General features: G+C 31.7%; 1 protein-coding gene across 5 annotated transcripts in view; it reads right to left on the reverse strand.

Annotated features, from left to right (window-relative positions):
* LOC122629283 overlaps positions 1-27,144 on the reverse strand; it is a 60,526-nt gene that overhangs the window by 24,916 nt on the left and 8,466 nt on the right. For all 5 annotated transcript variants that reach the window (XM_043812540.1, XM_043812543.1, XM_043812544.1 and 2 more), the window contains exon 2: positions 15,594-16,651. In XM_043812540.1, coding sequence (XP_043668475.1) covers positions 15,594-16,206 — 613 coding nt within the window. In that variant the 5' untranslated portion in view covers positions 16,207-16,651. The remainder of the gene's footprint in view (positions 1-15,593; positions 16,652-27,144) is intronic.

The following is a 27,144-nucleotide window of genomic DNA, read 5'->3' on the forward strand; positions in this document are numbered from 1 at the left end:
TTATGATATTTGATACCGTACTAGAGACTTTCGTGTGTATTTGTTTATCATTGAATGGGTGACCTCGTATGAGTCACATACGAACACGGTAGTAGCGGTCGAACTTTCGAAGAGGAAACATCTCGTCACGTCTTAGGGTAGAAATATCGTTCGTTAGATACATTAGACATCAACGATAGAGAATTCATCGATTAATTAGTACGTATTATTAATTAATTAATATAGAATTTTGTGTCGACGACGTAATTAGTTAGGATTACATTATTCGATAGATGAATATTATGCGTTAGAACTAAATTCGTTCTTAAGAGTTTAATACAGATTTGTTATTGCATTTCATCGAATTATTATTAACGAATAAAAAGAAGGAAGTTCCAGAGGATCTCGAAAAAGGGAGAAAAAGAAAGAGAGAGAGAGAGGATTACCAATAGCATATGAGTGGGTATCATGACTTTTTTCGTGACCTCCATCCATCATATCATGCTTTAATCCCAGTAAGCTTACTACACATCGCAGCTTTACACGAGAGTAATCTTTCGAAGGAAAGCTTTGACCTCTTCGCTATCGTTATACATATATATATATATATATATAAATGTGTATATATATATGTATATATATATATATATGTACGTGTGTAACTATGTATATAGCAATAACTTTCTCTTGTCAAACATCATACCTCAGTTGGCATTAATCTAAAATGGTGATCGTGTTTTCAAGCGTAGGAGTGTGATCCATTCTACGCATTTTCCCGGAATGAAATATCGTAATATCGCGAATTGGTATCATTTTCAATATTCAAAAGACAGCGAACGAATGTAAATGGAATGCAAACGAATGAATATATGTAGTAAAATTATTTAAGTACAAGTGTATTCAGTAATTATATGATTTATCAACGAATTTTTAATAATAGTAATCGAAAAGTGGTAGTATCGTCGTAGTAATGTAAACGAAAAAGGAAGAAAGATTTGGATGAAACCAAAGCAAAGTATAAATTATTTTTTAATATTTATATCTATCGATTTAGACCGATTATGTTTACACCGAATAAGTTTCAAGGTATCATCAGATATGAGAAATAGAATATTATTCATTGATTATTAATTTAATAGGTATTAATAAATATTACGTAGGATATTATTTTCAGGGAAGATAATTTGTCGTATAGAGCTAATATTATTCGAAGAGTGATGTAACAACGGTACACGATCGAAATTGGTTAGTTATTTGATAGTTTAATGAGTCAATTAAAGGTACGACATAAAATTGATCTCTTTTGTTTTGTTTTCTTTTTTGAATTCGAGCCAAAATTTGTTGGATCCTATTAATGAAAGTGATGATACTTTACGAGCACGTTAATGTCGCTCGTTATCTATAGGAAACTTCCTCATCGTTAAGATAGAAACACGGAACACAGGATCCTTTATCGGATCCTTTTAATTAACATCATTCCCGTTACAAACAAGGAGTAAAACGTTGGTAAAACGTGATCGTGTTAATTCGCTTTTAATTTAATGGTAAGACGACGATATATACATACATATATATATATATATATATATGTATACACACACACACATATATCGTGTAACATGTTTCAATGTAGAACGAAATAGAATCGAAATCAGAATCAGGACAGGAGTAAACTTTCAACGTTTGAATGCCACCATTTTGGAACGTACTTAGCTCGTACTCACAAGGGACCATGAAGAAAACATAGCTTCTCTGTACTGTACAATGATGATCCTACCGGATAAATTTAGTTAGATGTTTGCATGTATCCCGTCGTGATATCACGTAGCCAAGCTTCTCTTAACGCTTTCTGACGACAATGATAATTATAGAACGCACCTGACGAAATCTTGATTAGTCAGAAAACACTCGTTTTTCCCAAGGACGTGGATACCTAAGATAGCGTAATAATAAATGTTTGCTTTTATTTATATATATATATATATATATATATATATATATATATATTTGCACGTATATAAAGTTTCGCACCGATCGAAATTTATAGATATTTCGTATGTTTATATTATACTTATTCATATACTTTTATTTGCGTAAATAACGAAATATTGGTAAGTAATTATTCCAAAATTCTCCCTTCATTTATTGCATATATATATATTTTTTTTTTATTTGGAGGAGATTATGAAATATAGATAATGAAACATTTGATATTATTTTAACCGTCCTTCTCAATATCAAACAGTACAACGTATTGTAAACATGTGTAAATAATAGTTAACTATAAGTCGAACGTAACATATGAGTCATCATATTTGTCCTGTTTTGAAACAGAATTATTTATGTTAGAACGAAGAAAGGAAAAAAAAGTTGTATGTAGGAAGAGTCAAAGAAGTATACATAATAATACATAAAAGAGGATGGAACAGCCTTGAGCGATAAACACGTCCTGAATTTCACGTAAGTTTAATAGCTCTAACATCTTCGTACGTAACGTCGACTCTCGTTAGAAGCTACATTAGGATAACTCGATTAAGCTTGATAATAATACAGGATGTAAATAGACGCTTGACCCGTGATAAACGTTGGAGATAGCTCTTCGTCAAGGCCAAATCCATTAGAGCTATTCCGTTGATCGAAAAGCAAAGCTGTCCCTCTTGGAAAGCTCTTATCGTCGATAAATCTTACGTAAATCCTGTCTACGTACCAACATCTGCCATTTTATCTTTTCTTTCTGGTTTTTCTTTCACCTTTACGATACATATATGTATGTAAACTGCATATATATATATATATATATATATATATATATATATATATATACCGTGTACGTACTGATAAATATCATGTAATATCATTTAAGAATTTAAATTTTTATTATTTACTTATTTATTTCTTTTTATTTCTTTTTATTTTTATTTTTATTTTCATTCTTTTTTTTCATATCATTGTACTTTACTTTCTTCTCTTTACGTGTTGATATATAATATGTAATCTACTGACTATTTCATTCTCGTATAAAAATCTTAAATATTGTGTAGTATCAATTAAGGATTTCAATTTTTAGTTTTTTTTTTAATTATTCGTTTATTTATTTTATTCGCATCATTGTACTTTATTTATCTTTTTTTACCTGTTGATATAGAATATATGATATATTTATTATTTTATTCGCGCATAAAAATTGTATGTATTGGGTAGTATTAAATGAGATGATATTAATTCAATTTATATTATTTAATTTAATTAATTTATTTATTTATTTTTTTAATAACTATACTTCTTTTATGCCATACCGTTACCCAATAGAATGTACATACTGATAATATATAATATATATTTATTATTTTACTTGCGTATATAGAAACGTAAATATCAATCGTAAATATCAATATCTTCTAAGGATTTCTTCATTTTTTCATACTTTCGATCTTCATTAATTAATTTTACTTATTCATTTATTATTTTTCCTTTTTCCATATCATCGTACATTAATAATAGAGATAAGTAGGATAATATTTTTTGATCCGACGACGTGTAAAGAAAATACTAGAAAGATACGTGATGTACGGAAGTCGTAAAAAATATATTTCTAAAATAACTTACGGCACGCCATGAGAGTTTATGGAGGTAAAAGTTTCGATCCAATTTTTCTCTCTTTCTTTCTTTTCGCTATTCTACTTATACCTCCGTGTATATAAACATATATACATATATATATATATATATATATATATATATATATACCGACACACATACGTCTTTCGTTGATCCTCTCACCGATTGAGAAACGTCGTCATTCGTGAAAACACGTTGATAACGACGATGTAATGTCGTAGAAGACGTAGAAAAATAAAAGGAAAAGAAAAAAAAGCAAAAGAGTAGTTTCGATTGGTAGATATACCAACGTAGACACGCGTTCACCCACGCACACACCCACATATACGATCATTATCCGTCTAAAATCAAACGTAGCTTGCGAGAATTCTTGCTTCTTATCGATCAGTCTTGAATGTTCTCAGCACTTTTCCGATTTTAATTGCTGTCGTTTTAGTGAATGCATTCATACGAGTTCATTTTTACACGTACACACACATTCACACATAGACAGAAAACGAGACGTATACGTTTGAGTATCGATAAGAAAATCGATGTATATGTGCATAGCACGTAATTAAAGAAAAAAGAAATAAATGTATTTGGATGACAAGTAGTATCGATCTATCTACAATTTATTTGTTAAATTACTCTCTATTTCTTTCTCTTTAATTCATTCGCAATATTTTGATCTCTTTTCGTTTTAGTCTCTTTCTCTCTCTCTCTCTCTCTCTCTCTCTCTCTCTTTAAGTTATTCGAAAATTTTCTGTTTATTTCTCTTTCTCTCTCTTTCTTCCTTCTATTCATTTTCTTTCAATTCAGTTTCGTATTAATATTAATGCGAATGTTTCGAATCGTTAATTAAAAACTCCGAAGTTGAAAATTCCAATTGATCGTCGACGATTCATAGGACATAATTTTATTTAACAAACAAATTCGATTGCGTCCAATACCGATAATGATTTTATCCGATTAATGGAATAATAAACAAAAATTTCATTATATGTGAAAAACGATTTTAAATATGATTTTTATGGGAGAGAGAAATAAAGAGAAAGAGAAAGAGATGGAGACAGAGAGAGCAAGAGATTCAACATTATATATTTTATAATCATATAAAACCATACAGTACTTGTTTATATGTGTTTATGTGTAAATCATTTGTTGGTACATTAAGAAGAAGAGAAAGAAAAGAAAAATCAAAAAAAGAAAAAAAAAAAAAAGAAAAAGAATTAAAGAGGAAAAAGAAATCGGCCATTGAGTCTCGTTAAAAGACAGGTAACCAAGAAAGAAAATTAAAAGAAGAGTGTTCGTTGTGACCACATGTACACATAGTCAGAATGGATGGGACGGGCTTAGTTTCTCGTTAAAAATACAATTTGAAGGGTAGTGCTATCGTCCATCGAATTTCTATAAACAAGTGATCTGATGGTTCTCTGCATAAGGGCTTACACACACACATACAGACACAAACACATATATTCATTCATTCACTCACACACATACGTAAACTTTCTCTTCCCATCTCTTTTTTTTCTCTCTTTTATTCACTTAGTTCACATTATATCACGTGACGTTCATCCACGTACAAGTATTAGTACACATACTACGAAGGAACTCATTTCGTGAGCGTACTCATTCGTAAAGCAAGAATCGTGTGGTTAAAAGAGAGAGAGAGAGAGAGAGAGAGAGGGAGGAAAAGTTGGAAAGGGAAAGAGAAAGAGAAAGAGAAAGAAAGACAGAGAGGGAGAGAGAAAGAGAGGGAGAGAGAGAGAGAGTGGAGTTGGTACGATATGGAAAAGGTGTTTAGTCAGGGGTTGACCTGAATTCAGGTGGGGTGAATCAATACCCTGCCTGTTCACCTCGCAGTTACCATGGCAACCAGACTCCTTCCTTTATTAAATATAACCTGCTGGTTTTCCGTGTGCGGAAACGCGTTTAGGATCATAATATTAAGGGGGATAGGGGTAGAGGAAGGATATGTTTTTAGACAGCAAATATGATCGCCCATTTCTTATTAGTTAAATTAATACTCTCGCAATCTTTTTTCATTTCTTTTATCTTATTCTTATTTTTTCTTTTTCTTTCTTTCTTTCTTTCTTTCTTTCTTTTTTTCTTTCTTTCTTTTTTTTTTTTTTTTTTTTAATTCACTTTCACCTCGCTATATACATGATCGTGTTCTAAGCAAGACGAAAGTTGTTGGTGGTAGAAGGGATGAATGAACGGAATGGAACGGAAGAACCTTGGTAAAGAACTTGAAGGTATAGGACGATCTTCGTGCGTTTAACCGGCTAACACGACCTTGAACTAAAGGATCCGTTCGAGTTCGACGAACTAACGTCCTCGAGTAATGGCGGCTACCCTCCTACACGAGTACACCTTTCTCCTCTCCTCGTACGTTTACCTTTGAGTTAGGGGTGAAATGTAGATAGGCTTTCTCTCTTTCTCTCTCTCTCTCTCTCTCTGTTTCTCTCATACGTTCACTCACTCACTCACTCACTCACTCACTCACTCACTTATTCACTTTCTCTCTCTTTCTATGTTAACCAGGGTCGATCTAACGATAGGATAAACTTTTCCTGTTAGATAGGCTCGAGCTTTATTTGATAAATTTCGCGAACTGTTAACTTTTATCTTATCTTTTCTTTACCTTTTCCTATTATTTTTTTTTCTTTTAACTTCCTCTAATATTTTCTAATAACAAATGCATATATATATATATATATATATATATATATATAAACTTATAGGATGTAAGAAAGAAATGAAATCTCTTTTATCGACGATAGAAAAAGAGAATGTACGAATTGAATAAAATGGCGATCGATTGATCAATAATATTCATTATATTCACTATATATATATATATATATATATATATATATATATATATATATGATGTATGTATATATGTATAGAATTCAGTTGTATAAGGTAAAATAAAATTGCGGGGACGTTTGATCGATCGTTCTTTTTATTATTCTTCCAAGTATTTTTAATAACTTTTTTCCTACTCCATCCCTCTTTTTTTTTTCAATGTTTAACCAAGGGGTGGAACTATTCAAATCCGCTGAGTGTCGCCCTCTGACGAAGTTACATCGAACGAGAGAATTTCTCGAGGACGAAGGACGATTGAAACTTTCGAAAATCACGTTAAATAATTTAAACTTGAGAAGAGAAACGCTGGTCGTTATAAGTACATACATAAGGAAATGGTGAAACAAGAGGGAGCGAATTGGAAATGGAAGCGTCAAATTTGGACGTCGACATTTTGATGAGTTGAACGCGTACATATCTATGTATATATGCATGCATACATGCATGCATGTATATATGTATGTATGTATATATGCTGTGGTTTCCTTCTCTTTTTTGTTCTCTCGCGTTCATGCACTCTCTCTCTCTCTCTCTCTCTCTTTCTCTCTCAGTACACTCTAGATTCGAGCGCGAAGAAACAACTATTTATAACTTGGTAACGAGGTCCTCAGTCCGATCTTATGAAACGTCGCCCTGGCAAAATTAGTTTCTCAAGACGAAGGAAAATACGATGAAAGAAGTTTTCTCTGTGAACGTAATCGATTGATCTATTGATCGATCGATCAATTTTCGAGGTTGCAAAAAAATATTTTCTTCGTTGAAGAACGAAGTACTTACGTATCGAACTTTCATATAATACGGTACTTAAACAAAACGCGATTTCGATATTAACGCGATTTTAAAATATAGGTATTTAAAAACTCATATAATGCTATACTTAAAAAAAACGCGATTTCGATACTTCAATGCGATCTTGAGATATTACAGATTTTTATCTTTTCATATATATATATATATATATATATATTCCTTTTTTTAATGCATACGTGCGTTAATTTTTTTAATTAAATTTATTTATATTTTTTTTCCAGGTTAGATCCCAGTTCAGATGATAATATATTCTACGAGGGTTACTTCTATTTGTACAGCTTTGATCAAGAGTTCACGAGTAATTTAAAAATTCAATTATTCTTGAAGGAAGAAAAAATTAGCCTCGAAATCGTCACGACGGAATCAGCCTAAGAATTTCAAAAATAATTGTTTCTTTTTTCTTTTCCTTTTTTTCTTCTTTTTTAACTCACCTAAGTGGAACTTTTGGCCCACCCTCAACTATTTTCTCATCCGTTTCGTTACTTCGTTACTTTTCGTGATAATGTCAAATGGTATGTGACAAAAAATTTCGGTAAAAAAAAAAAAAAAGAAAGAAAAAAGAAATAGAAGAGAATTATATCTATACTAATTGCAATCGAAACGAACGAGACAATTTCATTTTTATCGCGAACAAGCAAAACTTTTGTTATTAACATGGCGTCTACTATAGGAAACATTTATAACAGAGGAAAGTAAGTGTCCTTGTCTTTCGTTTTAATTGTCGTAGAAATGAAAGGATAATCTCTCTCGTTTTCTTTTTCTCTTTCTCTTTCTCTTTCTCTCTTTTTCTCTCTTTCTATCTATCCGTCTATCTTGTTCTATCTCTGTTAGCTTTATCTAACTCTCTGAATGAGCAAAGAAACAAGGGAAAGGCGTGAAGCATCTCGAAGGGAGGACGGAAAGTCTTCCAGTTTTTTTATTTTCTTATAGAACTAAGGTACTTCGAACTCGATACTTATAAAAGATGACAAAGAAGATAAAGAAAGGAGGGTGAAGAGCAAAGTAACTAATTACCCTTCTGTAATTAGTTTTAATTAACGCGCGTGCTAATGTTCTCGTCATTATCGTGCATGTATAGTAGATAAATAATTTCGGCGGGAAATTCAAAGAGCGACGAATCATTTGGATTTGTATTTTCGGAACTTTCTTTTCGACAAATAAAGGCAAAGAAAATTTTTTTTTCCTGAAGGAGGATAATCCGTTCGAATTCGGACGGATCCGGTCAAATGTGTCTCGTCGATTTGTCTTTGTAGACGAAAAAAGAAAAAAGAAAAAAGAAAAAACAGAAGAAGAGAAAGAGATAGAGTTGGAACGAAAAAAAAGGAAGAAATTAGTTTTGCTTACGATAGACGACAGTGGTTACGGTTAAGCTCGTTTTCTTGGCAGATAGGATTAGTGCTCTAGTTTACGATCGAAGACGAACGACGACAACGCCGAAGGGAGAAACTGTCCGACCGAATAATCGAACGGAAGAATGACAGAGAGACAGAGAGAGAGAGAGAGAGAGAGAGAGAGAGAGAGAGAGAGAGAGAGAGAGAGAGAGAATTTAGGACCGAGACGGGAACTTAATTATATTCGCATTCATTTAACAAAAAAATCGATATTTAATGTAACGTGATACCTCGTTAAATATTCTTTCCTTCTTATACATAAATTAAATTAAGAAAAAGAAAAGTGATACTCTTTAGATAATCACAATTAATTATAGAACGTAGTTTAAACGGTTCGAATATAAAACTCGTCAGACAAGTATCGTAATTAGTTATTGCAAACAGAATAGTTCGAAGTGGAAAGTTATATTAATTGTTGTACATATTACGAACGTATGACATATGTAAATATCGTGTATTATATTCTATTCGTACGGAATTCATATGTGGGTCATTGTATTAATAGTTAACACGCGTACGAAAGACGAATGAAATATGAATTTCTTTTTCTTTTTTTTCTTTTTTCTTCTGTATTCGTCAATACTTGATTTTTTTTGTAATTAAAGTAGGCCAGGTTTCTCATTAATTTTTTTTTTTTCGGATAGACGCGAATAAATGGTATAGATCATCTTATCCCGATACACACCTATTGCACAGGGTTGTATGCGTTTATGAGAAATGAAATCGTTCCTTTTTTTATCTTATTTTATTTATTTATTTAATTTCTTCTTTTCTTTTTTTTTTTTTAGAACATCGTGTTAATTGGTATGGATTCTATATACGTAAAAACCACGGGTCAAGAGATCATGCGGTCTGATCGTTGACATTTCTTGCATTTATTTTTCGTCCTGCTTTTTTTTTTTGTGTTCTTTTTTTCTTCCACTTTTTTTTTCAATAACATCACGACGAAGCACTAAGCTTTTTTAATACGTCCGTACGAGTGTCGAGTAATTCAAGAGTGACAGCTTCAAAAAACAAATCCACTCTGACAATGGAGATAATATTTTGTTTATCGTTTTGTTCCAATGACAAATCAATTTCATTTTGTTTTGTTTTGTTTTGTTTTGTTTTATTTATTTATCTTTTTGTTCTCGTTACGTATTTTTTAAATAAAAATTTCGTAATAATTATGTAAAGTCGTTGATTTTCCGAATATGGTTCAAAATAATAATCAACACCATTATCCGAACGTGATGCGTTGAATTCTCAAAAACCATTACCGCTTTTCTTATCAAATTCATCGAAATAGATGCATTAATATATCTATATATCGCGTAGACAAAAGCATGGAATTAATCGTTACGGTTCGTCAGAGTCCTATACATATGTTATAATGAATATTCAAATTGTCCATTAGCGAACTTGCAATAATTAAAAACAAATCATTTAATCCATAGATGTGTGTAATTTATCACGTATTATCGATATTTGAATTCAACCAAGCACGATGTGATCATCGTAGTGAACATTTGGATACTTTGTGTATTCTCATAAATAATCGTTGTTGAAAAGAACGTTAAAATTTTTCGATCTCTTTTCGTTATAATACAGTTTGTCAAATATATTCCACTTGTAGGGATTTGCATTTGAGAACAATAAGGCACACGATGCTCGTAAAGGGAGAAGATAATACTATAATGGATAAATGATACGAGTTCTTTCGACAATGATTGGAACGATTTACGAGACGAAAATTTATGAGACCAAGTCGTATTCCTTTGATTCGACTATAAAAAAGAGAAAAAAGGACAAAAATAACGAAAAGAAAAAAAAATGGTCTCTCGATAATACTACTGCCTGCCAACTTGTTCAATGACACATCTTATCGTTTCTCGAACATCTTATTCGTTCTTTTTCTTTTGTTAATGGCTTGAAGCCAAAGCTACCCTTTTGGTTGTCTGTGTGTGTGTGTGTGTGTACGTGTGTGTATTGTGGATAGATAGCTATATGTGTATTGACAGAAAGGGGGATACAAAAAAATTTCATTCGATTTCTTCCTGCCTCTGGTTTTCTCTGTTTGTCGATGAGAAAGGACAGTTGTCCTATTACCAGAAAGAATAGGAAAGAAAGATAGGGAAAAAGAGAAAGAGAGAGACTAAAATAAGATAAAAGGATGAAACATCAATATCAAGGAAGATCGATCATCTTTTATGATTGGCCGAATAGCCTCTTCCTTCATCATTGGCTTCTCGAACGATGATCAAATATTCCGCGAATCTAATAAATCTTCCTTTACCGATCAGCTGGCTTCGTTCTCATGAGCTCATGAAAAATGTATTTCTTAAGTTCTCATTATTTTCTTTTTTCTCTCTATCTCTTCTCTGTATTTATTTTATTTTACATTTGACCGATTTTTCTAGAATTCATTTATCGATTATGAAAGTTTCGAAAAAATGTTAAATAAATTCTATAAAAATTATATATATATATTTATATTTATATTTATATGTATGTATATGATAAAATTCATTATCGTATAAATTGTAATATTATATGAGTATTATACCATATTATTATATTATTTTCGTAATAAAATATTTTTATTAAAAAAATATTTGTTTTTTCAAGAAATTCATAGTCCGATGTGAATTTTATTACATATAAAAAAAGAAAAAAAAATTATGTATATATATATTTATGATATTTATCGAAAGTATGTCATGTGTATTTATCAAATTAATCAATTTTGTATTAGCCAATAAAGTTCACTTTTATAATCGGAATTTTTTCAAGAATTTCAAGATAAGAATTAAAATTTCTGTCGAGGAAAATTCGTGTTTAGTCAGTGTGAAACAATCACCTTGTAAAACGTTCCCTTATGCAATGTTCTACAATGTCGTCGGTATAGTTATCGTCGAGACGATTACTGTCTCAAAGGGAAGAGTATACATAAAGTTAATTTACGTCACGTAGAAAGGAGTAACGTGTTTATCGAACGCGTTTCGTGCAAGATTATTCAATGGGTTCTTGTGAAATAATACATAAAGCTTAAGGGTCGAGAGCTGCGGAACAGAAACGTGAGATGCTAAGTCTAGATGAAATGCGGCGAAGAAAAAAGGAGAAAAAAAAGAGAAAGGGAGAGAGAGAGAGAGAGAGAGAGAGAGAGAGAGAGAGAAAGAAAGAAAATGTAAAAATGGAAAAACTATGTCATATTCAAAATGAGGCACACTGTATAAAGCAAAGAAGAATGAAAAAAATAAAAGGTAAAAAAGAAATAATAAGAGTGTTACAGTATTCGAAAACTCGCGAGTTTTGTTCAACCCTTGGAAGAAGAAAAAAGAAGAAAATGAAGAAAAAAGAAAAAAGGAATAAAAAAAAAAGAAAAAAAAATTTTTTTTTTCGTCAGCTGGACATGTTACCTTGAAATCTGGCAAACGTTTCGCTCGTTATTGGCTCTCTTAAGAAAGCAAACGAGAGAAAGAGAGAGAGAGAGGGGGGGGGGGAGACAGAGAGAGAGAGAGAGAGAGAGAGAGAGAGAGATAAAGATTTGGCAACGATTTCGGTGATTTTCATCATGGCGTGAAATCAACGGCAACATAGTCGATGTTTTACTGCGGTCTTTCTCAGTCGTGTTTTTCGAGGATTAATTTAAGAGAGGAAAATTTGATAAATAAGCGCATATATGCTGAACTAACTACAACGTGATGTTTTATAAAATAGAGATAGAGAGAAATGAAAAAAAAAAAAGAGAGAGAAACGATCGTATTTTTTTTTGTGTTGTGGAAATAACGCGAGATTTATTGATTACAATTCATTGGTCGTTCAAATAGTTCGTAATTTTTTAATTAATCGTTCACGTAGATATCTGTATACGTAGATAGGAATATATATATATATATATATATATATATATATATTCGAAAGTTTCGTTCATTAGTTTCTCAATTCGTTCGTGTTTACATTTTGCTTTATGTTATCTGGTACGTATCTACGAAAGGTGACGTAAGGAGCAAGTTAGTCGAGCATAAGACAACGATCGAGTCGGTCACGTTTTCTAAAGCTTACGATTAATACGTGTATATAATATATATTTCTAATCCGATTTCAATTTTATTTCGATTAAGATAATAAGGTATTACTGTAATTATTTTTAATTTGATACTATTATATTTTCATCTGTGATCCGATTACTACAAATTATTTACCGATTAATAAGGATTAGCTTCGTATTGTTAAACCAAAATACTATAATATATATATATATATATATATATATATATATATATATATACACATGTATATGATAAATAGATAGATAGATAGATAGATAGATAGATAGATAGATACCAAGCGTAAAATATAATAAAATGATAAATGTATTACTTAACACAATATATGACTTTTAAATTAGATAATAAGATAATTTAATATTCGTTATAATGGTCGAACGTGAATACTTTGGTAAGGATAGTAAGAACTGTAGATGGTTATACGAGCTTAGTTCTTAAAGGGTCAAAAAGATCAGCTGATCGAAGTGATAGGTAACGAACGAGAGAAAGAAAGAGAGAGAGTGAGAGAGAGAGAGAGAAAGAGAGAGAGAGAGAGAGAGAGAGAGAGAGAGAGAGAGAGAGAGAGAGAGAGAGAGAGAGAGAGACAGTCTAGAGCGTCGTAAAATAAAGTTCGAAGGTGGTAGGCACAAGTTACTGAAAGTTAGGGTTAGAGCTTCGTGGCGAACCAAGTGCTTTCCAAAGCTACTTTCCCTTCCTCGTCATTGTCCTCTTCGTCGTCTTCGTCATCTTCGTCATCGTCGTCGTTGTTACGAAAGTTTCGCGTGCTTTAGGAAGGTGCGCGTGCCATTCGATTTTCTCACTCTGTCTTTGTAAGGAAAGTTTTCGCTTCAACGAGGAAGACAGGACGAATCAAAGAAGAATTTTATATAGGTACCTCTCTCTCTCTCTCTCTCTCTCTCTCTCTCTCTCTCTCTCTCTCTCTCTCTTGAAATTCCTTTCACGTAAATTCTACGTATATTGTTCAGAGAGAAAAAAAGAGAAAGCGGGAAAGAAAGAAAGAATTTATTGAATTATTCAATTATTCTTAAGAAGTCTATTTAAAGATTTGTCAAGCATAATAATTGAGGAAAAAGAAGAAATAATTACAAATATCTTTTTTATGTATGTATATATATATATATTTCTTTTTTCTTTACTTTCATTGTTTTTTTTTTTTTATTTTAGCACAGATCGTTAAAAGAATGGAAGGGTAGCAGTTAAAAAAAGAAAAAAAGAAAGAAAATTTCGATGTAAAAAATTATCGTTTGTTACCATACACCTGACTATATTTATCAAAAGTTTAACATCTGACGTCATGAATTAAAGATTTATCTATGATAATAATTGCAACGAAAGACAAAATAAAATATGATTATCTTCTTAATATTTTTTCTATCTTTTTTTTTTTTTTTCTTTTTTCTTATTTTATTTTAGCCCAGCACTTCAAATCGTTGAAAAGAATCGACGAGAGTATAAAAAGGAAAGAAAAAAGAACAAATAAAAAGAAAAATAAAAAAGGTTTCGAGAAAAATTATCGTCCATTATCCGTATAATTGCACTTATCAAAGATTTAGGATGAAACAAATTGATCGTTATTTATAATACATACAGGCGCAAACATTTAAAAGCATAAATCGATTGATTTATTTTCACATTTTCATTTTGTCAAAATTTCAACATGTTTTTATCGTCACCAGTTCGCAATTTACTCGCGATCAATCTAGAGTCTGACCGCAAGAAGATAGGTTTTCATAGTTATATTTTTGTTTCTCTTTTTCCACGTGCGATAAATCAAATCCGGGAGAATTGATAGGCGTTAAAACGTGGGTGTTGAAAAGTAGGAGGATCATCTCGTTGCTCTAACTATATCGTTTTATTCATAATAGAGTATGTACTATACGCGATCGTATTTGTCATCTAATATTTACTATTATCCAAGTATATGCGTGTCAGAGAGCGAAAGAGAGAGAGAGAGAGAGAAAGAGAGAGAGAGAGAGAGAGAGAGAGAGAGAGAGAGAGAAAGGGACAAAGAGAGACGACTAATATATAACATAAATTCGATAAATGTGTGTGTATGTAAATTTTCAAAGATATATGCATGGGAACGTTCTGATTTACATTTTGTTTCATTAATTTAGCAATAGCTCGGTTTCGTTCGAAAAAAAACCGCGAATTTTCATTGCCAATAATGAGTAAACTTACAGATTAGTTTTTTTGATGAGTTTTTCAACCGACTTGATTTTTTTTTCTTTTATTATTTGAGTAGCACGAAAAGGAAGAGAAAAGAAAAAAAAAAAAAGAAAAAAGAAATTTGATACTTTCGATTACAAGAGGAATAGTTAGGGTCGAAGGTAAAATAATTTAAGATCGTTAGTACCGTTTCAAAGCTTTCAATCCAATCTAGCCGACAGACTTTCCCATTGACTATATAATGATGTCTTACATTAGTTGGTATTTAGTTTTCTTGTGTTAGATCGATCTGCCGTTATATTTGTTAGGCGAAAACCAGGATAATAATTCTTCGATCTTCTCGAGTCTCTTGTTATCGTTAATAGAATAGAAATTTAGAGCGAAATGTATTCGACATTTTGTGATAGATTTTCATTTGAAAATTCCAACAATTATTCGATCGATCTTAAATTACATCGTTAAAAATTAAATCTTCAACGATTATAATTTATCGATTTGTTTATACAAAAAAAAAAAAAAAAAAATAAAGAAAAAGAAGAAAAAATAGATTGAATCAGATCTATCGATAACTATATTTTATTATTAGAAAATTTGAATGATATAAGAACGTTAATCGGGATAACATAATAAAATCTAAATAATCTGTATAAATTTAGACAATATCGTGATAATCGCGGAAAATAAAAAAAATTAATTCGACGATAGTAATACAAAGACTTACCAGTTTGGACGAGTTTGAGAGCGTTGACATTGTGCTGTTTGAGAGAATCGTTAAGATTCGGTTGCGTGAGGTCCTTCAAAGGATTATTAGCAGCAATGGCGGCTGCAGCAGCTGCGATGGCGGCTGTAGCGGCAGAGGCATCGTCGCCAGCGTTATTTCGATTGTTTTGCATATTCCGTCCTTTTTTTCGAGGCACCTGCCTCGCCTTATCTCGAGGGAGATTATCGTTATCGTTATCGTAACGTGATGGCTCCTCCCTTCGTTTGGATTTACCACCTTGTTGCTTAACCTTCTTGATTTTCTTTTTATTATTATTATTACTATTACTATTATTATTATTATTATTATTATTATTATTATTATCCTTTTTACGTTCGCTCCTCAAATTAACTTCCTCTGTTCTCGTTCGATCGTCATATTCATCATTTTTATCAATTATGACCGATTTGACGATACTTGAACGACGATAATTACGATTTCGCTCGTGATAGCCACTCGAACTAGACGAAACAGAATTATTCCCGTTAACGTTCAAGGTCAATGACTCGAAGGACTCGCGGAAAGGATTCTCATATAATCGAAGAAGCTCGTCGAGCGGATAGATGACATACATTCCCAGAAATCGCAGATCTCCTTGATCGCAACGTCCACCAACTCCTCGTATTCGACTTCCTCGATATTGTTCTCGTGCTCGATGGCTCCGTCGTTTTCACGAATTTTTTTAATAATCCCGTCGAGCCTATCGAACGTTTTATTACCTTCGATGATAATACGATCGTCTTTAAAACTAATTTTATCGATATCGTTGATAATAATTTTCTTCGTACACCTTCCTTTGCTGTCGCTGATGATGTTGCTGATGATATTGTTTTCCACGATCTGGCCAGAGCCAACATTCCGATCCAACGAATCATCCTTGACGATACCTTTCCGATCGGTTGTCGAGCGGCTCTCCACGAGGAACCGCATCTTTTACTCGATCTCTCTTAATCCTTCCAGTCTGGATCTTTCCTTCGATCTTTTTTTCTTACAGATCACAGCAAATTTGTATTCCTCATCTGTAATCAAAGAAGATCGATATTTTCGTTTATATTGTATCGTCGAAAAAGAAACAAATATGTACGTACAAACGTATGTACATATATATGTCATCGAACGCGTTATTATCAAGTAAATTTATTATTAAATCGTAATATCATTCTTTTAAGGGAAATATGAAAATTGACGAAATGTAGAATTATTCTTTAAAGGTTTTGATAAAATCATGGGGATTTGTCAATATCGGGAATTTCGTTAAGCGTGCAATGAATGCGATTAAAACGAGGATTCGACGAAGGAAATAATAGAATAATTAATTTAAATCGGTGATGTATAATTCGATAAATTCTTTTGCAGAAGTAAAATAGAGAGAAAGAGAAAGATAGATAGATAGAGAGGGAGAGAGAGAGAGAGAGAGAGAGAGAGAGAGAGAGAGAGAGAGAGAGAGAGAGAGAGAGAGAGAGAGAGTTGAATAATTTGATTCAGAAATAGCCGGGTAGAATGCAATTACGTTTAATCTGAAATCTTTGACTACGTCTTATCGTTTTGTAATTTAAATAAAATAAAATTTTATTATACATCTTTGTAATATGATCAATTGATAAAAATATTTCACTTAATTCGAAGTATAAGATTTTTATATATGACCCCTTTTTGAAAATGAAATTATTTTCAAGACAAACGAAACATTTACATGTTCTAACAAGTAAACGAATCGAGTTTAACGGTTTACCCTATAAATTCTTCTTGAACATTTTACGAGAGTTTATTTAAAGATGGCTGGTATATAGAGAGTACAGACGTTGATCATTATTCGCTTACTTTATTCCAACGCCATGACACACAACACACACACACACACACACACACACACACACACACACACACACCTATGTCTGTTAATGTCTGCGTGCTTCCTATCAAACGAAGAACCATATGTTTATACTCGAAATAATCGATCCAATTTTCCTTTCTTTTTATGAAATAAATTCTAATCTTTTATTTTATCTCTCGATTATTTAGATAAAACATACGTGGATATATCTATTTCTTCGTTTAAAAAAATACTCGAAATGAACGCTATCTCTAACTACTTACGTTATTTAATAATTTATATTAGAAGTACGTAGAGAATATTTAATAGTTTATTATTATAATATTCATATATTATTAATCGTGAAACTCTTTTGACACTTTTTTATCCGATGAGCGTTGCATTAGTCGAATGAAATTTCTTGAGATAAATTCCGAAAGAATGTCTAATTAACATACTTTCTTTCTTTTCTTTTCTTTTTTACCACTCTACGTAGATTGGATCGAAACTCGAAGGTCGTTAATTATCAAGATATACACATGATAATAATAAACTCGATTACTATTAACACACGCGACAAACACGCTCTGATTACGTACAAGGTATAATCTCTCTTTCTCTCTCTCTCTCTCTCTCTCTCTCTTTCACACACACACACACACACACATACACATACACATTTTCACACTGAATATAGTATGATCCAATTCCCAGTAAATATCTCGCATAAAGTGGAAGTAAAACCTTGGTTAACACGCAGCCCCGGAAATTATTAACGTCGGCGAGTGAGATTAAGTAATTGGTTGATTCTATGCTATCATAGCTTTAAACCGATGAAAGGAAGATATAATTACTCGGTCAGTTGCGAGCGAAGATATATTTTGTATAATAAAAAAACTAAAAGTAAACAAAGAAAAAAGAAGAGGGAAAAAGTTTCGTTCAAACAACTACACGCGCTCAAGTGCACAACTCAAAACATTCACATTTGCAAAAAGAAAAAAAAAAAAGGAAAAAGAAGAAGGATAACTTTAACAGAGAAATCGTATTTAGAGCAAAGGGTGAATAGAAAAGAAACTCAGGCCTCCATTTTAAAATGCACGCAAGCTTAAGTAACGACGTTACTCTCTATTCTATTTCTCTTTCTCTCTCTCTCTCTCTCTCTCTCTCTCTCTCTCGTTAAACACGCGCGCATAATTATGCGAATAATAAAAGACAGAGAGAGAGAGAGAGAGAGAGAGAGAGAGAGAGAGAGAGAGAGAGAAAGGACAAGTAATTTTTTTCTTTTCTTTTGTATTTCATAGCGCATTGCTATGAAAATGATAATGACAAAAACAATAATAACCCTTTTCCATTTATTACGTACAAAATTATTCATATTTCTTAGAAAGTAAGATAAAATACTTGGACGATATAAAAAGTACCGTAGCCTTTAGAATCTTTCAATTTTTTCTATTTTTCTTTTTCTATCTTACTTTTTCCGTGGCAAGTTTCCTTCTTCCCACTGAAAGTTTTTCTTTCTTTCTCCAGTGAGAACGAATTGTTCGAACGTGCGAATTGATTTTTATGACTCACAAGAGTAACACATCAATCCCTCGATATTCACTGTCACTCTACATTTTCTTCTTTTTTATTTTTTTATTATTTTTTATTTTTTTTTTTTTTTTTTCATTACAATGAAATATTTCTGTTTGTATAAAAGTTATGAAGAATAAAAAGAAAAAGGGCAAGTGAAAGAAATAGTTTTTAATAATATCGAGATATAGAGCATATATATATATATATACACACATAGATACATACATAGTTTACGTTCTTTTGTGAATGGATATGAAAGGTTATAAAGATTTACGAGAATATTTGTCCTTATTCGGGAAAAGATAACAGTAGATATACTCCAAAGGGAAACACTATTTCCTTTTTTCTTTTTCTTCCATTAGGCCTAGATATACTTATCTATCTATGGTATATTTTTTGGATTAGCGTTGGAAGGTTTCTTTTTTTTGCTTTTCTTTTCCTTTTTTTCTTCGAAGATCTTTTGCTAGATAACTATAAGGGAGAAAACTCGATTCGTGTTATCATATCGAGGAGAACGTAGTAAATCTACCTTAGAAATTACTTTCTAAACAGATCCACGACTAAGCTTTGAAAATTGTTTTCTTACGCGGAATATGAATTTACGTATATATGTACACACATATTCAAGTAGAGAAAAAATCACATTTGGGAAAAATGCATCGGATATATTGTATCGATATTTAAATTTAATTTGAAGTCATAGTAATATATCGAAAAGAGTACGTTTTCTTTATTTATATATTTATATTTATGTAAGTAATACATTTGCATAACCTACAAACGATATTTATTCTATATTTATTAGATTTTTGTAAAACAAATGTCAATATTTGAAGTGCTCTCTTATTATCGTATGAATCTCAGTATTATTAGCAGAGAAACGTAATCTAGACAACAAAATGAAGAAATTATTTATTTATTTGCTTATTTATTTATTTATTTATTTATTTATTTTATATTTGATTTATTTATTATAAGAGAAAATATTAAGCTCACCGGGCTTTCATGCTAGACATGGGATTAACATCGTCAAGATGAGATTTACGAAGGAAAAACGTCTAATTAATTCGCTTTTACTGACGTTATTAGCATTAAAAAGTATTATAATGTCGCAATATGCTTACCATGTAAACATAGAAGGGAAGTAATATTTTTTGTCGTAAAATATAATAAAATCTACTCTATGTTAGTTTTTCTCTCTTTCTCTTTCTCTCCCTCTCTTTCGCTCTCGCTCGTGCACATGAAAGCTTTTGTGTTTTTGTCGTGCTTCTTGTATTGTGTTCACAATATAATTGAATGTTCTTTATAGAAAAGTTAAATGTGTTTATATGTCCACCCTTTAACATTATTAAGTGCGTAGGTCTAATTAACAATTTTATTGCCAAAGAAATATATATATATATATATATATATATGCGTATATATATATACATATACTATGTAGTACGTACATAGGTATAAATATATATGGAATTATTAACTTTACCTCGTAATATATCCACGAATTTTAAATTTTATAAGCCGATCAAACTAAAATCTCCCTTACCTGTATGTATTTGCATATATACACACAGACATTCAAACTTTATCGTATCTTCTATTTCGTTTGAAAACGATTAGCTATCAGTGCTTGCCAGCTGTTGTCTAGATTAGCCTGCATAAACTAAAAATAGTGGAAATAATTAGATCATAATATTTCTTTCCTAGATCATAATATTTCTTCTCGGAAATCGAATGATAAAAATTTTGCGCAAGTGAATTAAAAAAAAAAAAAAAAGAAATAGCAAAAAAAAAAGAAAATGACATTATCGGATTACGAGGAAGGCTCGACACGTTAAAGCTACGTGATTTTTATGGGAACACAATTATAGTCTAATATGGGAAGGCTTTCAACGTCAAAGTGTAGCACTTAAAGCAATCTCCCTTTCTCCCTTTCTCTCTCTCTCTCTCTCTCTCTCTCTCTCTGTCTATCTATCTATCTATCTATCATTCTATCTATGTATATCTCTTTCATCCCATAGGACAACGTAGTTCACGTCTAACTAATAAGGGCGATCTTTCGTTACGAAATAATACGCTATAATGAAATGCATTATGTATTAACCGCTGCGTACTTTAGTCTTTACCATATGTTGTACCTTCGAAAGGGACTTTGTATTTAATTAGATCCTCTTTGCATATTTCTTTTCTTTTATTTTTATTTATTTATTTTTTTTTTATTAAAGAGTGATGAGAAAAGAAAAGAAATCTATTAAAAAATCCTTTCTTTATATCTCTTCCTCTTTCTTTTTCTCTCTAGTTTTATCGATATGTATATATATATATATATATATATATATATATATATATATATGTATATATTCTTGTTTTATTTTTTATCGTTGTTAGAAAAAAGATAAAGCAGAGATATTTTAACGATTCTTCTCCTGACTTGTTTATAAAAGAAATACAGAGAAAATTTCGTTGAAGTTAAATTACGGTAGATACATAAACGACGGAAAGTAGGTAAATGAAAAAATTTGCTCAATCACGACGAGGGAAAGAGGCTCGCTCGTTTGATGTTCCGACCGCGTAAATAATGTGATTAGAGAAAACGAGTCGCTATATTAAACCGGTTAAATTGAGTTAATAGAATTAAGGATAGAATATAAAAGGGAGTTCGGTTATTAAAATCTATCATATTCTAGTACTAGTTTTACGACTAGTGTATTAAAGTTGTTGTATTCTGATAATAGAATTAATTTCATTATTCGTAACATTGTTACCTATTGTAACACGATTCTCACTACATCCCGTAACGAAAACAGACGAGAGAGAAATTTCAGGATATCTAGATATTATACATGTACATATGTATGCATGTACCTACGTACTTACGAATATACTTCTATAGATGAATAAAATGCAAAATGTGTGTGCACATTGACAAAGGGAAAAAGAAAAAAAAAAAAAAGAAAAACTGTTGCTTTGGCAAAAACTTATAGGTATACAGAATACAGATCTTAATGGTTTTAAGGGTGAGTAATTACTTCGACCGTCGAATCTCAACCCTTAACCTTTTTCACTTAACCCTTACCCACTCATCAATTAATTATCCAAGAAATTCTGAGAGTCTGGGTGTAATTAAGAAACTCGTTTCTACATCGACCTTCCTCGAGGATTCTTCATAGACGAAAGAATAGATCTTTTTTCTTTTTTCTCTTTTTCTTTTTTTCTTTTTCTTGTTCCTTTTTTTAAAGAGTTCATTCTAGAATTAATCTATACGTAGATACCTTTACGTGCGTTGAAAACATAATAATCGTATCATCATAAATTGCAATTTTATCTTTTTTATTCTGTCTTTCGTTAAAAAATAAAAGAAAAAAGGATAGGAAAAAGAAAGAATTCTTTCTTAAGTTATATTCGCGAGAGAAACGTTAGAAATAACATTGAATTAGAATTAGAAGTAGAATTAAAAGAGATAATACTCTTGGTAATAGTCGACTGTGTGCTTTAAAAGCATGTGGTATTAGAAACATACTAAATGCACCGTGAAATGCCGACTTGCAGGTGTTATTGGACTCGACAAGAATTTTCTACTGTACATATGCATACAGATAAACGTATATACGTGTGTACATAGAATTGTATATAGAAGAGAAACGTTTCTACTGTCGAAAACTTTAATAACTTTTGCGAACCGTCGTAAAACTCGTACGTATGTATATTAGAATTCAAGTGACGCAATGTGAATAGTATCTGTGATATGAATGAAACAAATCTACTTTTCAATATCGTTCAAAGAATCTAATATCACGATATTATAAACCATAGATTTTTTATATATAATATATATATATTTATAAAATTATAATATACAAATTAAAATTTTTTTGGTGTTTCACTTGCGCATAGATATTTGTATATGTATGTGTGTGTGTCGATTATCAAATTTTCGTATTCAAATCATAGATTCCAAATCATACATTTATTATACGATTAATATATTATACATAAAAAAGGAAAAGATAATAATAAATAAAAATATTATTACTTCATTCAATTACTATACTCGTGGAAACTAATATCTCTAAATTACAGATTTGTTATCGTAGAAATTTGTGATACGTGGAAAAAGGAAAAAAGAAAAAAGGATAATATTAGTTTCATTGATGATTCAGCTGCGCATACACAGATATGCAGCATAGATGTATATATGTATATACATCGATTGTGTAAAATTTACTTTCAAACGAACTAAATCTAGAGTTTCCAGTAGAGTATAATTAAATAAGTTCCGGGATATGGATAATATTTCAACGGGATATGCGCGAGTAAGAGAATGGTTTCACCGTATAGGCCCGATACGCTAGATCCTATCTATTTCTGAATTAATCTCAGGGATCAGACCACTTATAATTCTGTTCTCGTTTAGAAATCCACGAATTCGGAATTTTGTATATCTCGGTGATCCAACGACGAAAATCGAGAGAATATTATTTTCTCTTTCTTTCTCTCTTGTTTCTTTCTTTATCTCTCTTCCCTTAGTTCTCATGAAAATTTCAAAAATAAATCGACCGGCCTTTTTGTCATGAACAATTTTTGTTGAAAAATCAAAAGACTCGTTGCGTTCGACGTGACCAAAGAGTGAATGGAAAGCTTTTCTTTATATACAAATATCTATAATATATGTAGCTGTATTCCATTTTTGTTGGCTATCTTTGCTCTCTCTCTCTCTCTCTTTTTTTCTTTCTTTGTTTCAGTGAATGTCACGTTTGCCGTTTGAAAATCGTTTTACTCGACTGTCGGCCACAGAGAAATTGAAAATTGCCATAAACGTGTACTGTTGTCATCCGTACGACATAATATTCTATTTCGGTAATTTTAATTTTTGTAATTTGCTGACGATCGGGCATGGATAATTTTTCGTTTGAAATATAATTCTTTTTTAATTATCTGTCGGTAGTGCAGCTGAAAATGTAGCTGAAAAATTATGACGATTTTTATACTCCGAACATATATATAAGCATACTAGATAAATAAATAAAAATGTATGTATATAGATGTGTCTGTAGATATGTATTTATATCTTGATTGCAGGACAAATTCAGTCGGCAAATAACATTGGTGTTAGTTAGCTATTCGTGTTCTATGTCAGCTCATTTAAGAGGCCGAAGACATTTCTCCACTTTTTTCGACCGGAGGATACTAAAGTCGTCGTAATCGTGTCAAAGCTGTGTCAATCGAAAAGGAGGCCATGTAAATACGTTGCCTTGAGCGCGAACGCGGGGCTTCTTCGTTCTGTAAATACGTATTTTAACGATTGAAACTTTTATTTTATTTCAACGTCATCGAAAACGTCAGGCCAGGAAATCGTTTAGACCACCGATTACCAAAACTATGTCCCTTGGGGAAATCCTGTTAGTACCAATCAAAGAGAAAAAAAAGAACAAAAAAAAAAGAACAAAAAAGAAGAAAAAAAGTCGAGTTATTCCGCTTAGAGTCCTGAGGGTATTGCCAAAAAATTTACTTGTTCCGTATTTGAGTCCTGAGGGTTCTATCAAAAAATTCAAGCGTTCCGAGGGGAATTCTAATGTCTTTTATCAAAAAATTTCTATTGTTTACGCGTGAGTGTCTATTCGTCGAATAATTATTATCGGAAACGATATTCGTGTTAGGAGCAATAAACGACGAATCAACAACGTCACGCTTATTGACGCGAATAGGATCTGTTGTTTAAAAGAATATGCTGGATTTTGCGATCTTCAAAAAATATTTTCATGGAATCCCCGATCAAAACAAATTTCTTTTTTTTTCTCTTTTTGTTTAAATCCCTGATACCGACATGAAACTCCGATCGTTCGTGTAAACAAAAAATCTCGCACAATCGTCGCTTTCGTTTTTATTTCTCGCTGATCTCGACGTCTTTCTTTATTTTTTCTTTCCCCTCCGCCCTTCTTGTTTTTTCTTTCTTTTTTTTTTTTCATTTTATCGCATTTATTTATCTACTGTTTTTCTTTTCTTTTTTTTCTTTTCTTTCCCTTTCTTTTCTTTTTTAAACGAGTCGACCTCGTTTTATTTTTTCGGCATGAACGAAAGAAGAGAGAGAGAGAGAGAGAGAAAAAGGAGAGTAGGGAAAGATAGCACGATGCTTATCAAAGCGCGTCTCGGAACTTGCTATTTAAAAAGATCGGATCAACGTGAGTTTCTTTTTTCCATTGGGCCTTTCTCTTGAAGAATTTAAATCGATTCCCTTGTCCATTTATCGAGAGAATGCGACTAGATAGATAAAACCAAATTGAGTTTCGATCGCCGAGCTGTCAACCTCATGCTCTCTCTTTCTTTCTTTCTTTCTTTCTTTCTCTTTCTTTCTCTCTCTCTTCCTTTTCTTCTTTCTCTCTCTCTCTCTTTTGCACATACATATATAAATGTACACGTTATTTCTAATAAAATAATCTCGATTTAACGATCTAAAATTAAGATCGACGAAACCAATTTTTTTTTATTTTAGTATAATACCAATAATACTTAATAGTATAGTTGCAATAATAATAATGGTAATAATGATATTAATGATAATATAATAGGAATAGAGAGAAAGAGGGAGTGAGAGAGAGAAAAGTATGAAAATGGGTAATTAAAGTGATTAGTAGATTAGAACAAAGAGACATAGTGTGAATATGTTTAGAGAGAGAGAGAGAGAGAGAGAGAAAGAGAGAGAGGGTTCCTTTTTCTTCTTCTTTTACGTATATACATAGATACATTTGTGTATACATATATATGTACCTGCGAAACTGGAGCTTTGCCAGAACGACCGATATTCCAGAACGCTGAACTTCGTTTATTTCTCGAGGAGGCGCGTGTCTTATAAGATATAAATATTTACGATTTCGTTGCTCGACTTCGAGAAGCTTTGGTGTAAAGCGTAAAATAGATTTCTTATTCTTTCTCTAACTCTCTCTCTCTCTCTCTCTCTCTCTCTCTCTCTCTCTCTCTCTCTCTCTCTCTCTCTCTCTCTCTCGTTGTGATTTTGCAAAGTATCTACGCACGTGCATACGTATTTTCTCTGATTTCTAGTTGTTCATACGAACGATTCCGTCTCTCTGGGAAGCTTCTTGCGAAGATAAAAGAAAATAGAAAAAAAGAAAAGAAAATAATAAAAAGAGAGAGAGAGATAGAGAGAGAGATAGATAGATAGAGAGAGAGAGAGAGAGAGAAACTGAAGGAGAGAAAAAAAAAGGAATTTACTTCTTTTCTAATCGACAAAGATTTCCCTCGGCGAACACCATCGAAAGTCAATTAATTCGATGTCGCCTTCGATCGTTCCCTACTACACTACGCTTCGGTTAACCAAGATTCGGTACAAGATTTCCAATAATTCCGCTATCTTCCAGGAAGATAAAATCCTATTGGAATCGAGAATCCCTGATGAATTTCTTTCGCGCAAAATGATCTAGGCAACGAGAAAAAAAGAAAAGAAAAAGAAAGGAAAGAAAAGAGAGAAGAAAAAAGAGAAGGAAAAATAAAAAGAAACGGGAAATACTAACTGAATACTAGTGAGTTATATTTTAATTATACACCATATGTTATATACTATTATACTATATTATATATTATCTATTGTTATAACATTACGAATAAGCGATCTTTCTATATCAATTTCTGATCTATCCTAATCGGACAAATATAATAATCGATACACCGATCGAAATGTCAAAAGTTTAAAGTTAATTTTAATAACGTTTTAGAGATTACTCCTGGAGATTAATAAGATTTTACTTAAAATTTCTTCCTTTGTAAAGTTTTCTACGTGAATGGAAGCGAACGAAGAGAAAGAAAGAGAGAGAGAGAGAGAGAGAGAGAGAGAGACAATTTCTCTACCTTGATCAGTGATGTGAAATTACCATGCAAATTCGCTTGATCTTGTCATATATACTCTCTCTCTCTCCCTCTTAGACTGTATCGAGCTAAAAGAAAACTTCCATTCTTTAGAAAAAGACAGAACAACGGACGGAGGATAGTGCTCGGAGACTTAAGCTCATCGTTGCGACTTAATTCGCAATTTTTTTATCGATATTTTTTAAACCCCTCCCTCTCTCCTCTCTCGTCATTTTATCTTAGATACATGCGCGTACGAAGATCACC

Source organism: Vespula pensylvanica, chromosome 5, assembly GCF_014466175.1.
Source record: "Vespula pensylvanica isolate Volc-1 chromosome 5, ASM1446617v1, whole genome shotgun sequence".
Classification (NCBI taxonomy): Eukaryota; Metazoa; Arthropoda; class Insecta; order Hymenoptera; family Vespidae; genus Vespula; species Vespula pensylvanica.